This window comes from Schistocerca gregaria, chromosome 1 (assembly GCF_023897955.1).
Source record: "Schistocerca gregaria isolate iqSchGreg1 chromosome 1, iqSchGreg1.2, whole genome shotgun sequence".
Taxonomy (NCBI): domain Eukaryota; kingdom Metazoa; phylum Arthropoda; class Insecta; order Orthoptera; family Acrididae; genus Schistocerca; species Schistocerca gregaria.
In genome coordinates this window covers 1179634570-1179648960 of record NC_064920.1, presented here as the reverse complement: position 1 = coordinate 1179648960, position 14391 = coordinate 1179634570, and the positions used below count along the sequence as shown (strand labels likewise).

The 14391-nt window shown below is 39.2% G+C and overlaps 1 protein-coding gene across 1 annotated transcript in view; it reads left to right on the top strand.

Annotated features, from left to right (window-relative positions):
• Positions 1-14391, top strand: part of LOC126297629 (Down syndrome cell adhesion molecule-like protein Dscam2) — a 340086-nt gene that overhangs the window by 311330 nt on the left and 14365 nt on the right. Inside the window, exon 30 of the mRNA XM_049988691.1 lies at positions 11938-12078. Within this exon, the coding sequence (XP_049844648.1) occupies positions 11938-12078 (141 nt within the window). The remainder of the gene's footprint in view (positions 1-11937; positions 12079-14391) is intronic.

Genomic DNA, 14391 nt, shown 5'->3' with positions numbered 1-14391 from the left:
CATTGTCTGATAAGATTTTCTGAGGTTTTCCAACCCTGCCAAAATAGTCTCCTCTGATTTTTGAAATAATGCCCTTACTGTTTGCCTTGCGAAGAGGGTATAACTTAACGAATCTTGAAAAAACATCAACCATAACAAAAATGTAGCAATAGCCTCCTCTGGTCTTCGGTAATGGTCCATACAAGTCGACAGCGACTAACTCGTGTTGTTCTTTTGGTAAGATGTTTTGCATCAATCCTCGACAAGTTTGGTTGGATACTTTTACTCTTTGGCACCTGTCACAACCCGTCAAAATTTTTCTAACCCTCCTGGCTATGTTGTTAAAGTACACATTTTCTTGGATTTTCTGGATACACTTTTGAATCCCACAATGACCAAAACTTTCATGAATGTACTTGATGAGTACATTGATGTACTGTTCAGGCCAACATAATTTCCATACATTGCTATCTACACTGTTTCTCTTGAATAGAATCCCCTTGTAGATTTTGTAATAATCTCCCACTTTTTCCATGTCCCTTTTTCCCTAAATAACTTTTGACCAGTTTACAGTTCTCATCGTGGTTCTGATTCCGTCGGATGTCATTACAAATGTCTCTGATTTCTTGTTCATTGTCCACCCCTCTTAAATACATAATTTTGAATTCTTTTTCACATTCCCCACTGTCATCTTCAAAGTCACCCCCCACAGGTGGTCTAGATAAAGCCTCAGCAACTACATTATCGGGTCCTCTAAGATATTTTATTGAGTAATTAAATTGTTGTAACAAGAGTGCCCACCTGGTAATCCTTCCATGATGCAACCTACATTCTTGAATATAAATTAATGCCTTATGGTCTGTGTAGACAACTACCTGGTTTCCCAATAAATAATTTCTGAATTTAGAAAATGCCCAGTAAATGGCCAAAAGCTCTTTCTCGGTAACAGTGTATTGCCTCTCATGTTTTTTCAAGGTTCGACTAGCAAAAGCAATAGACCTGTGTTCTATTTTCCCATTTATATTTACTTCTTGGAAAAGGTGAGCACCTAGGCCATAATCACTACTATCTGCCATAATGCAAAAAGGGAAACTTAAATCAGGACGGTACAAAATTTGACTGTTACATAACTGTGTTTTTATTTCTTCAAAAGCAGCTTCACATTCCTGATCCCAAACCCACATTGCGTTTTTCTTCAGCAATCTGTTAAGACTTGGAGCATTTAGAGCTTGGGTACTAATGAACTTTCTGTAGTAACCGCACATCCCGAAAAATGACTTTAGTTGTTTCTTGGTTTTTGGAATTGGGAATTTTGCAATTGCCTCGAGTTTTTCAGGATCTGGCAAAATACCTTCCTCAGAAATACTGTGCCCCTGAAACTTCAATTTTTTCATACCAAACTTACATTTAGATAATTTAAGTGACATTCCCCCTTTCCTTAATCTATTGCAAACCTCCCTCAAAGTATTAACATGTTCTTCCCAAGTTTCTCCAGTGATCAAAATGTCATCTACATACACAGTTAATTTTGATAAAAGATCTTTTCCCAAAACAAAGTCAAGTGCTCTAATGAATTCGGCTACTGAGACATTCAGCCCAAATGGTACCACACAATACTGGTAACATCTTGCCCCATACAAAAAGGCAGTATAATTTCAGGAATCATTTTCAAATTCTACTTGGTGAAATCCTGATGTGAGATCTAAACTGGTCATGTATTTCATTCTTTCAAATTTATGAAGTAATTCGTCTATATTCTCGGGATGATCGGTCTCTCTTTCCAGATACTTATTTAGGTGTCTTGAATCTAGTACAAGCCTGACACTGCCATCACGTTTTGCAACCACTACCAAAGGATTATTGTATTGGCTCTTACTTCTCTCAATGATGCCCCACTCTTCCATCTTTTGAAGTTCCTTTTCTACATCTTTCCTCTTTGCAATGGGTACACTATAAGGTTTTATAAAGAATGGCTCATGTGGTTTTAATCTGAGTTTACATTGATAATTCTTTACTCTGCCAGGTCTATCATCAAAAACATCACAGTAATTCCACAATAATCTTTCTAACTCTACCTTCTGTTCTTGGTTCAAATTATCTGATTCCCGTAATTTTTCTTGAACTATATCCCCATATTCTCCATCATCATAATCCTCAGTAATTTCCTCTACACAATAACCACTGTCTTTAGAAAATGTAACGTCTCTAATTTCAATTCCCTTATCAGCACAGTTTTGAACCGACATGTCAGTACTGGAACATACTCTCGTCTTAGGATCAATAAAGGTAAACAAACTCTTTTCCCAATCAAATGCTGCATTAGCTTTTAATATCCAGTCCATATCCAACAGTACATTCTCATTTAGGTCACTTATTACAAGACATCCTTGAGTAAACTGTACATCATTTATACTGAAGGACAACAACACCTGTCTATAAACAATTTTGCTCAGTTTGCCGGTAATGCCTCTAATTTTTATTCCAACAACTGGTAATTCAACAAAGTCAGGATCATGCTTAATTATATCTCTTAATTTGCTTGAAATGGCACTAATTGGACTCCCTGTGTCAATCAAACAACACCCTTCCCAACCTGCAGCTGTAATTTTTATGTATGGACTACCAATAGTGGTGTTTTCCCTTTCTTCCTGTTCTTCATACAAAAGATCTTCTGCTATCTCATCACACCTCTGTTCCATATTTAGGTTTTCTTTATTAGGCAATACTTTCTTCAAACTTCTAGGTCTACTGGAATTTACTGGAATGTCTGGATTACTATTTACCTCACACACATCCTGACTAGTACCCCGTTTGATGATTTCATTAGGCTTAAAAGCAGAAACTGGTTCACAAATTTCCCTTAATTTGATCTTAACATCATTGTCATCACTGTAATCTTTAAATTTGTCCCAAACAGATTTCAAAATAATCTCAGATGCATCAGCACAATCAACCCCCCTTGTCGCGTCCCAAGCGTGGGTTTTGCGAGGGATTGAGCGACACGGTTCGTAAACGGGAATTAGTCGGTTGACCTAATTGAGAGGGAGACTTTTGATCTGGCTAAGATGTTAAATTCCCTGGTGTGAAGGTACAAGGCTAGGATGTTGGTAGAAGTAAACTCGTATGGACGTTATAAAAGTTCTAATTTATTCATAAAGAATACAGATCACCCTAACTGTGTAGTGATTGTACCTACAGAATAGCCAAGCCCATTACAGAGACGGTGACTGACTTCCACCGTTCTGGCTGCCTGATAGAACTTTCCAGCACTTTGCTGCCCACACTAGCACCCTACGTCAGAGTCCCGCGGTCGCTGCCTAAACGCTCATCGGCGACTATCTCCAACTGTCTGCCTGCAGCCCGCCCTCAGCCCAAGTCAGCTGCTACTCACGCTGACTACCGTCGCTGCCTAAACCCGAGAGAGAGAGAGATCCCCGGAGCGGCGTGCCTCCGAGTTTTGTTAGCTCTTCCCCTTCGACCCCGCCAGCTCTTGGCATGACGTAGCGTCGAGTGCAACTTTTCCTTATTAGGGATTGTTTTAGTATTAACTTCAGTACTTTTCTTCAGAAGCTGGGTGGAGGGGTAGAGGGGCCTCTCCCTATATGGTCACGCACTGCGTCCTGAGCCCTTCATTGGCTCCTCATGACGTAGTGCGGTCCCCACCTAGGGCCCTCTTTCTTTCTCTCTCCGCTCCCAGACTTCTCCCTCTAGCCAAGAGTGTTGATACTGTAAGTTATTGCTTATTAAGGGACCTGCCCAGAGCGCCCTTTTTATCTTAATAGCTGAGTCTTATTCCTTGCTTATCACGCGCAGCTGCCTGGCTGCTTGGACCGCCGCCTCGGCTATCTGGCTGCGTCGTTATCATTTGTGACCCCTCTGACACGCCTGGCGTCCCCTGTTAACTCTATCTCCCCGTATGATTTCTGGTGTATCGTCTGAGAACAACTGCATTTAGACTTGGCTTTTCTGCGGTTACAACACCCTGTCTCCTGATGTATTACTAAGCTGAACTGGCACAATCTGATTCTCATGTGGAATGTAGTTAGAGTTCCTGGCACAACTACTCTCAACACTATTGCTTATAACATCCTCCTTAACTTCAACATAAACTATTCCATCCAATTCACCATCAAAATCTTCCAGTACATAATCACCATTAGCCTTAACATCAACATTATCATCATCATTGCCTGAGCTTACACTACAAACACTACTAGTATCACCAACATTACTCACAACACCATCTTCACCAACCACATCCACATGAATATCAGACTTTCCAGAAATTTCAGTATGAACATCATTATGACAACTTACATCTAAAACATCACCACACATAAGTTTGTACAATCCAAAATTATCAAAGTTATCCTTACCTTTCATTTCAGCATTAGGTGCTTCTTCTTGATTATATAAATTTGCAATTATATCATCTTCTAAGCCTACTTCATCAAAGGTAGCCTGGTTCCTATTACAGATGTTTCTAGTATTTTCTCTGATGACATTCCAAAATTTCCTGTCAAATTTAATTTTTTCATTACCTCTATCTACAGATCGATCATAAGCTTACTGTCTATACTAGTTAGGTCTCTGATTATAGTGCTGTCTGTTCCGGGTGAAATTAGCCTGATTTTGAAAATTCCTTGCCCCAAACTGACAGACTCCCAGTGGAGCATTTAGTCGTTTAAAGGCCTATGTCTGTCGTTTGCCTGCCTCGGGTTACCTTCTCTCATGTCATTACCCCAGGACCTGTTTCGATTTTCCCATTCTCTGTTTGAATTAAAGTGCTGATCATTCCTACCAAAATTTTCTTCTGTCATTGCTATTATAATTATCCCTGTTGTTGTTAAAGTTTCTTCGTTCAATATTATTGTTATTATTTCCACGGTTCGGTTCCCACCCTCTGTGTGATGAACCTACAAAGTCGTTAAATCTGTTGTCTTGTTCAAAGGCTCTATCAAGTTTGTTCACATATTTCAAGAATTGTTCTATGGACTCATCTGGACCATATACTAAACCCCATTGTACTCTTTTTCGGAAGTCTCCGTTTTAGTGCATCAATTTGAGTTAGCTCATCAAATGGCTTATCCAAATGCACTAATTTTTGCAACTGTTTCTCACAAGAGGCTTTCATTGACCCATCAGATTCTCTGTAACCAGGACCATTCAAGAATTCACTTTTGATTCGAGTTTGCTCAGTTTCAGACCAAAATTTGGTTAGAAAACATTTTTCGAAATCTTCAAAGGACATTTCCGCAGAACAATTCTGATTGGCCCACGAAAGCGCCTCACCATCAAGTAATTTCTTTACAAATTTTATCTTAACACTATCTGTCATTATGGACGTGAACTGCTCCTTGCAGAATTGCATGAAGTCTTTTGGGTGTATATTCTTGTCACCGGGATAAGTTTTAATGGGAAAATTTCCCCATTACAACTATTACTAAAACCTTTTTGCAACATAGTTTCTTGTATTTCTACAAATTTTCTGTCTACAGTTTTTTCGACATTACCTACTCTACTACAAATTTCTGTGACCTTTTTGTCAGAATCAGATTTGAAAGATTCAATTTCGCTTTCAAAAAATTGTTTTGTCTGGTCAAATTCATTTCTCAATTGAGAATTTTCCTCATTTACAAAATCAACAACTTTTTTTAAGTTTTGACTGGTTATTTGAAATTTCGTTACTTAAATCAGTTTCAAGGACGGAAATTTTGCTCTCAACCGTGTCCACACGACAACTAAGTTCTTTTTGGTTTGACTCAAAAGTAATTCGCCATTCTTCGAGAACCTGATTAGTGTGAGCAATCTGTTCTGTATTTGAATTTATTTCTGATTTCGAAATCGATCTGTCCATCTGTTGTTGTGTCTGTTCAATTTGTTGACGTAATTCGGCACGAGAATCGTCCATCTTCGAGTTTGTGTTATCCAACTTCGAGTTTAACTCTGAAAACATTTGTTTTAACATTTCCAACATTCCCACACTGTCAGAAGCACTTTCCCTAATAGGTGTACTCGCTACACCGCTGTCAATACATTATTTTAGGAAGCAGGTACTTATCTTAGTGTCCGTCGGCGGTCGTTGGTGTCCGTGTTTTGCGAAATTTCTTCAATTCCAGGATGGTTTCGCTCGGTTGATTCACTCCTCTTCTTGTGACCCCAGAATCGACGTATTTACTTCTGAAGAATGACTGGTCCGTCGTATATCCTCTTCTTGTGATCCCAAAACAGACGTATTTTCTTCTTGTGATCCCAGAAGAGACGTATTTTATTTTGAAGAATCACTGGGTGGTCGTCATATCCTCTGCTTCCTCCACCAAATTAAAACATCCCAGCTCCTCCACCAAATTATAACATTTCAGCTCCTCAACACCAAATTAAAACGTTCCACTTCAATTTGTTTGCACTTATAGCGATCCCAGCTTCCTCAACCAAATTAAAACGTTGCATTAGGAGGTGTCTGCTTCGTGCAAAAGGTCTTGAGTTCATATTGACGACAACAAGTAATTCTTCATTACAGACGTTTATTTAAAAACAGAACTGACAGACAGACTCAACAACTGACTCTCAGAGCTAACCGCACTGCATATCCGAACTGGCAATTGACAACTCCTAGGTGTATTAATATCTTTCCAAACAATGAGAGGCTTTGACAATGTTTTGTTTACAATACGATAGCAATTCACGACTTAAAACTAAATTAGACATTACAGAATTTTAGTACAGATTAAAGTAAGTAAAAGGATCAGTACATATAAATTCTTACAAGCATAATTTCCAAATAGATTTTATAACATTTTTCTACCAGCTTCTGGATAACCTTCACCAGATTTGTATAGATGTTTCCAGAAATATCTTGACATTTGATTCTGGATATTTCTTGAGTGATTTAGAACAACTATTTATATGTAAAATGATTTAAATCGTGTTTGAAAACGTAAATAAATCTTTTTAGCAATATTTCTTGATACAAATCATCTTTCGAAATTAGGTTATGAAACAGTTTTCGTATTTTTGCGATCATAATATAGAATTTCTCCATAGAAAGTTCCAGAAGTGTGCATTAAACGTTCATTTACAGACTTTCTCTTTAGCTGGTGAGTTTTTAAAAGTATCTTGTCCATATTATACGTAATAATTTAGCTCAAAACTGATAATTTATACAATTAATCAGAGCTACAGCAAACAGTGAGTCTTTCTTTTACAAAATGAAATATAATTACAAAATTGAATGAAAATAGGTTACTAACACTAATATATATTTACATTAATTCTATTTTTGTTCTTTGTGTGCAAAATGTCCTAATATTGACACAGTACAATATTTAAACATCACCAAAGTTTCCCTTTACATTTTGCATATCTGTATCGACATCCCCTAAAAGTCTACAGTGTCGAATACTTCAATATGTCCCAATATGTCCTGTAATGTTACAAGGGTCATAATGTGTAATAGGCAGATATCTATCCAGACCATAACACAGGAATCCCAAATTGCGTTCAGATCCAATACAAGTACTATGACAGTTAGGCAGGAGGTGAGAAAACTGGGATTTCATGGTCGAGCACCTGCCCATAAGCCACATGTGATGCCGGTAAATGCCTAATGGTGCCTCACTTTGTGTAAGTAGTGTAAACATTGGAAAATTGAACAGTGGAAAAATGCTGCGTGGAGTGGTGAATCACTGTACACAATGTGGCAATCTGATGATGGTTCGGGTTTGGTGACTGCCCAGTGAACGTCATCTGCCAGCTTGTGTAGTGAGAACAGTAAATTTTGGGGGCAGTGGTGTTATGGTGTGGTCATGTTTTTCATGGATGGGGCTTGCACCCCTTGTTGTTTTGCATTGCATTATCACAGCACAGGCCTAAATTGATGTTTTAAGCAACTTCTTGCTTCCCATTGTTGAAGAGCAATTTGGGGATAGCGACTGCATCTTTCAACATGATCGAGCACCTGTTCATAATGCATGGACTATGACGGAGTGGTTGCACGACAATAACATCCCTGTAATGGACTGGCCTGCACAGGGTCCTGACCTGAATCCTATGCAACACTTTTGGGATTTTTGGAACACCGACTTCATGCCAGGCCTCATCGACCAACATTGATACCTCTCCTCAATGCACCACTCCATGAAGAATGGGTCGCCATTCCCCAAGATACCTTCCAGCACTTGACTGAACGTATGCCTGGAAGCTGTCATCAAGGCTAAGGGTGAATTTCAGCATTACCGATGGAGAGTACCATAAACTTGTAAGTCATTTTCAGCCAGATGTCTGGATACTTTTGATCACATAGTGTACATTCTTTGGGTGCTTTTAGTCAACAGTTGTGGGATGCCCAGGACGATTTGGTTTGTGGGTCTTAAGAAGAAGTGTGGGGTAAGAAGTTCTATGGATTGAGGTGTTAGTCCTTGTGAGGAGCCTAATGTTTTAAGGAGAGACTGTAGGTCAGTTTGTATCACAGGGACAGGATCTTGATGAAGATGCTGAATGTAGAAGTGTCAGACAGCTGACGTAGACCCTCGTTTACATACTCTTGTCACTCAAGTACCATAGTAGTAGATCCCTTGTCTGCTGTGAGGATAATGATGAAGTCATCATTTTTTGGATAATGTACGCATACAGTACATAAAGAACAACTTCCCTGGACACTACAAAAGTAATATAACATAAACTAGACAATGCACTCAGCCTACATCACTCACCACTGTACCATTGTAGAATAATAATTTACACTCACAAAGAAGCACATATCACCGTCCGTTAAAAAATAAATAAATAGCAGATGATCCCAAGCACCACCAAAACAAAACAAAAGACAAGCACACCCCACAGTATCACAACAAAGTGCAATAAATGGCGAGATGGCAGTGTACCTACATAACAGAAAAATGTAAATATATATTTCATGTCAGTGAAAGTTCTATGTATAACACCATTAAGATACAAAGAAAAATATCATGAGTTATGATAATAATTTAATACTGTTTATATTACTAAGTTAAAGTATGAGAACTGTTCATAGTCCTAGCAAACAAAATTATAAGAAAAACCATGTTGTGACCACAGAAGATTCTTTAAATATAAATGATCTAACTAATTAATGGAAAATCTCATATAAAGATGTGAAACAATTACTAACAAAGAGATAGAGGGGCTGGCCAGTACTTACCTCAGCTCAGTACAGCCGATAGAAACACAAAAAACAACCGAAAATTTAAGCTCCTAGCTTTCGGAATAAATGTTCCTTCATCAGGGAGGAGAGAGGGGAAAGAAAGGGAAGAAGGGAAAGTGGATTTAGTTACTCACAACCCAGGTTATGAAGCAACAGGGAAAGGAAAACAGGGAAGGTAGCAAGGATGGAGGCATGGTTGTCAGAGGGAAGCCAAAGATATTCTACTGCAGGTACTGTGCCAGCTTCAAACCAAAGAGGATGCATACAGAAGTAAAGAGGTGTATAGTATAAAGATGTAGGATGGAAAGATGCATGAATGGCTAAAGAGGAAAGGGAAAGAGGAGAAGACTGAAAAGTAAATGGGAGTGAGGTTGTTTAACGTAGGTTTAGTCCAGGGGGATGGCGGGATGAAAGGATGTGCTGGAGTGCAAGTTCCCATCTCCGCAGTTCAGAGGGACTGGTGTTGGGTGGGAGAATCCAAATGGCACATACAGTGTAGCAGGTTCCTAGGTCCCTAGAATTATGCTGGAGGGCATGCTCCGCTACTGGGTATTGGACATCTCCTAGACGGACAGTTCGTCTGTGTCCGTTCATGCGCTCAGCCAGTTTAGTTGTTGTCATACCGATGTAAAAGGCTGTGCAGTGCAGGCATGTCAGCTGATAAATGACATGTGTAGTCTCACACGTGGCCCTGCCTTGAATTGTGTATGTTTTCCTAGTAGCGGGGCTGGAGTAGGTGGTTGTGGGGGGATGCATGGGGCAGGTTTTGCAGCGGGGTCGGTTACAGGGGTAGGAACCGCTGGGTAGAGAAGGTAGTCTGGGAATATTGCAGGGTTTAACAAGGATGTTACGGAGGTTAGGGGGACGACGAAAGGCAACTCTGGGTGGTGTGGGGAGAATTTTGTCAAGGGATGATCTCATTTCAGGGGTTGACTTGAGAAAGTCATATCCCTGGCGGAGTAATTTATTGATGTATTCGAGGCCAGGATAATATTGGGTGACAAGGGGGATGCTTCTGTGTGGTCTGAGGGTAGGAATATTGTTGTTGGACGGGGAGGAATGTATTGCTCGGGAGATCTGTTTGTGGACAAGGTCTGCAGGATAGTTGCGGGAGAGGAAAGCACTGGTCAGGTTATTGGTGTAATTGTTGAGGGATTCGTCACTGGAGCAGATACGTTTGCCACGAATACCTAGGCTGTAGGGAAGGGAGCGTTTGATGTGGAATGGATGGCAGCTATCAAAGTGAAGGTACTGTTGTTTGTTGGTGGGTTTGATATGGACAGAGGTGTGGATGTGAGCTTCAACAAGATGAAGGTCAACATCCAGGAAGGTGGCTTTGGTTTTGGAGAAGGACCAGGTGAAATTCAGGCAGGGCCACGTGTGAGACTACACATGTCATTTATCAGCTGACATGCCTGCACTGCACAGCCTTTTACATCGGTATGACAACAACTAAACTGGCTGAGCGCATGAACGGACACAGACGAACTGTCCGTCTAGGAGATGTCCAATACCCAGTAGCGGAGCATGCCCTCCAGCATAATTCTAGGGACCTAGGAACCTGCTACACTGTATGTGCCATTTGGATTCTCCCACCCAACACCAGTCCCTCTGAACTGCGGAGATGGGAACTTGCACTCCAGCACATCCTTTCATCCCGCCATCCCCCTGGACTAAACCTACGTTAAACAACCTCACTCCCATTTACTTTTCAGTCTTCTCCTCTTTCCCTTTCCTCTTTAGCCATTCATGCATCTTTCCATCCTACATCTTTATACTATACACCTCTTTACTTCTGTATGCATCCTCTTTGGTTTGAAGCTGGCACAGTACCTGCAGTAGAATATCTTTGGCTTCCCTCTGACAACCATGCCTCCATCCTTGCTACCTTCCCTGTTTTCCTTTCCCTGTTGCTTCATAACCTGGGTTGTGAGTAACTAAATCCACTTTCCCTTCTTCCCTTTCTTTCCCCTCTCTCCTCCCTGATGAAGGAACATTTATTCCGAAAGCTAGGAGCTTAAATTTTCGGTTGTTTTTTGTGTTTCTATCGGCTGTACTGAGCTGAGGTAAGTACTGGCCAGCCCCTCTATCTCTTTGTTAGTAATTGTTTCACATCTTTAAATATAAAGGCATTTGGTATTAATAAGACTTTTTTACAGTTGCCAAACATGGTATTAACTGATATAACTTGTAAAACTGCAGCTGAAGAAAAAGAAGGCATAAAATAAAGAAGACAACATGCACTACTAGTTCTTGATATTAGCTTTGCTCTATTTCTGGTTTTCTCTTCATTTGTTCGCAGGACTTTGCTTATGAGTCACGCAGTCTACAATTATCTGTTTCCTCATTGTTGTGTCTTGATTGTTCACTTTCAGCAATTTGCTGCTTAGTGGATCAGACTGGTTGATCTACTCTCATCACGTCCTTCAGTCACTCTCAATATTCTGTCATATCTCGGTCACAATACTCCTGAAGATTGCGTTTTCTGTATCAAAAAGAGACTGAAGTAATAACAAAATAACTGGAACTATGTTTGATTTCTAGCATGAAAAACCAAAAGTTGTATTCTTCATTATTTAATTATTCCTAATAGCTTTCCCTCTGTTAAACACTACAGTATATATGCTAAGAGATAATAAATATAAAATAATTTTACTGCAATTTCTACTCCACAAGGAAATTTCAAGCTTTGTAATTTACCAGACATCCTTTCACCTAATTTCCTATTTTCTTAATTTGTCCAGAAGATTATAAGAAAATTATAATCTCCTTTCTAGGAGAGGCTCCAGTTCTGCCGAGGACGAGAGCAGCTTCTCGAGCTATCAACTGCAGCCCCCCTGCGGATTTTCAGACAGTCGTGAATTAAGTGAAGCTGAATGTGATAGAGATGCCAGTGAACTAGATAAACTTCTTGCCAGGTATGTTGAAGTTGTTATCTACAAAAAGCTCAGGTGATATGACATTGGAATTAACAAGGAAGCATCGAATATTTTTGTGGTATGATATCTAAATAAATGACTGGTGAATGTTGCAACAGTCACAGCCATAAAAATTTGTATCATTGGTTTTAGTACATTAGTCACAATAACATATTATTCACACACAGATATATAGTCTATTTATGCTGTCAATGTAATGTGAGAACTCCGTGATTGGACCTGGCTGAATAACTGAAACACATTCAGGAATGAGTACATTAATCTATAGCTCATAAATATTCCTCTTGAATTTTATGTTTGCTTTTATGCAATTAGCCCCCTCCAAAAGGAAACATCAATTCAACACTACGCACTATGAAAGAAAAAAGGGGGGGGGGGGGGGAAGATTACACCATTGAAGCACACAAAACAACTACAGTGAACACTGCAGTACAAAAGACACATGCCATGCATCAGGTTGATGGCAACATGTAAGATGTCTAGGATTATAGAACTGTACATCACTCCTGAGAATTCCCTATGCAGCAACCACAATCTAAATGGCATGGCATGGAACAAAAAAAATGCCTAGATATGTTCCGAAGGAGTTCCCTGAGTTCAGTTAGTATGCAAGTCCACCAATCACCAGCAGGAATTGCTAGACAACCATGACAAATTATTTAATGGGATCATGTGAGAGGAATACATAGGCTAGGAAAGTAGTGGTGCCCACATTCTCCAGAGAAGAGTTGTATACTCATGACATGTGAAGTTTCCTGGGAGCTGCAGTAACTTGGGCCTTAAAATCTCCCTGATATAGCAGCTGGTTTCGCAACAAAAGGGGGAAATCCATGACTTAGGTAAGTCAGTCAGAAATGACACTCAGCAAAAGATCAATTATCTAATGAGTGTGTGCAAAAACTCACCCATCTTGAAACCGAGCAACTCACTTCCTCAAAAAGTCAATACTATATGTGACAAACTGTGTATTTTCCATCAAAATATAAGGGGGCTAAGAAGTAAACTAGAACTGTTGACAATGAATATTAGTGACAGAAATACTATTGATAATGCCGATATCCTTCGTTTTACCGAACACCGTGTAAAGGAGGGTATCAATATGCTGAATCTAGATGGCTATCATATTGTCTCTCACTTTTGTAGAAACAGTGTGCAGAAGGATGGTGTAATTATATGTGTAAAAAAGAATATAGTGTATTGATCTCTAGAGCTCGCATTTTGAAGCTTGTGGTATAGAAATTATGCGCCACGACCCTGTCACTCATTGTAGTAACAGTGTATAGTGCCCCATCAGGTAAGCAATGTATGTTCTTTAAGCAACTCGAATCTCTTCTATCCCATATATATTCAAAAAATAAAAATTCTGTAGTCTTAGGAGACTTTAACATTAACTTTATAATAATAATAATAATAATAATAGCTTTATTCGACATTGAATGGTACACTGCACATGTACAAAGAAACAGTAATGATTAAAGTTATTTGTAGAATACACAAGACACATTCTTCTGAATACGTCATTAATTTACAACAAAATTACAATAAGATGTTTACTGATTTCTGTTCACATAATTTCACAAAGCATTTGTTGTTCTTCATATAAGTATGGTACTCTTCTAATGAGTAGAAGGGGTGTTTTACTAAAAATTTCTTAAGTTGATGTTTCAGTTTAATTGTAGGAAGAGCCATGACTGCATTAGGCAGTGCATTAGCAAATTTTATACCTGCGTACTGAGGCCCCCTTTCATAAAGCGCTGTTCTGTGGCTGCCAATGTAAAATCTTTCTTTATTTATAGTATTGTACTGGTGGAAATCTGAATAAGTGTTTGGGTGCAGTTTTTCACAAGCAATATGGCTTTTAGAATGTATGTTTTTATAACAGTTAACACCTCTGTTTTTGGAAACAAGTTGCGACAAGATTCCCTATATTTTGCTCCACAGATTATTCTCACACCCCTTTTTTGAAGAATGAGTAGCTTATCTAGATTAGCTTTGGTTGTTGCCCCCCAAATTTCAATACCGTAGTTCAAGTGAGAGGAGAAAAGAGCATGGTATGCAGTCTTTAGGACTACGGTGTCTCTACAGAACTTGCTAATAGTACTGATTGCAAATATATTTTTTGACAACTTAGTTGCTAGGGAGTCAATATGTGTGTCCCATTTCAGGTTGCTTTGGATTGTTATGCCAAGGAATTTTACACTAGACTCTTCCTTTACCAATTCGTTGCCCATGTATAATTTAATTTCAGTATTCAAAATACTTTTGTTAAACTCCATCAAACATGTTTTACTG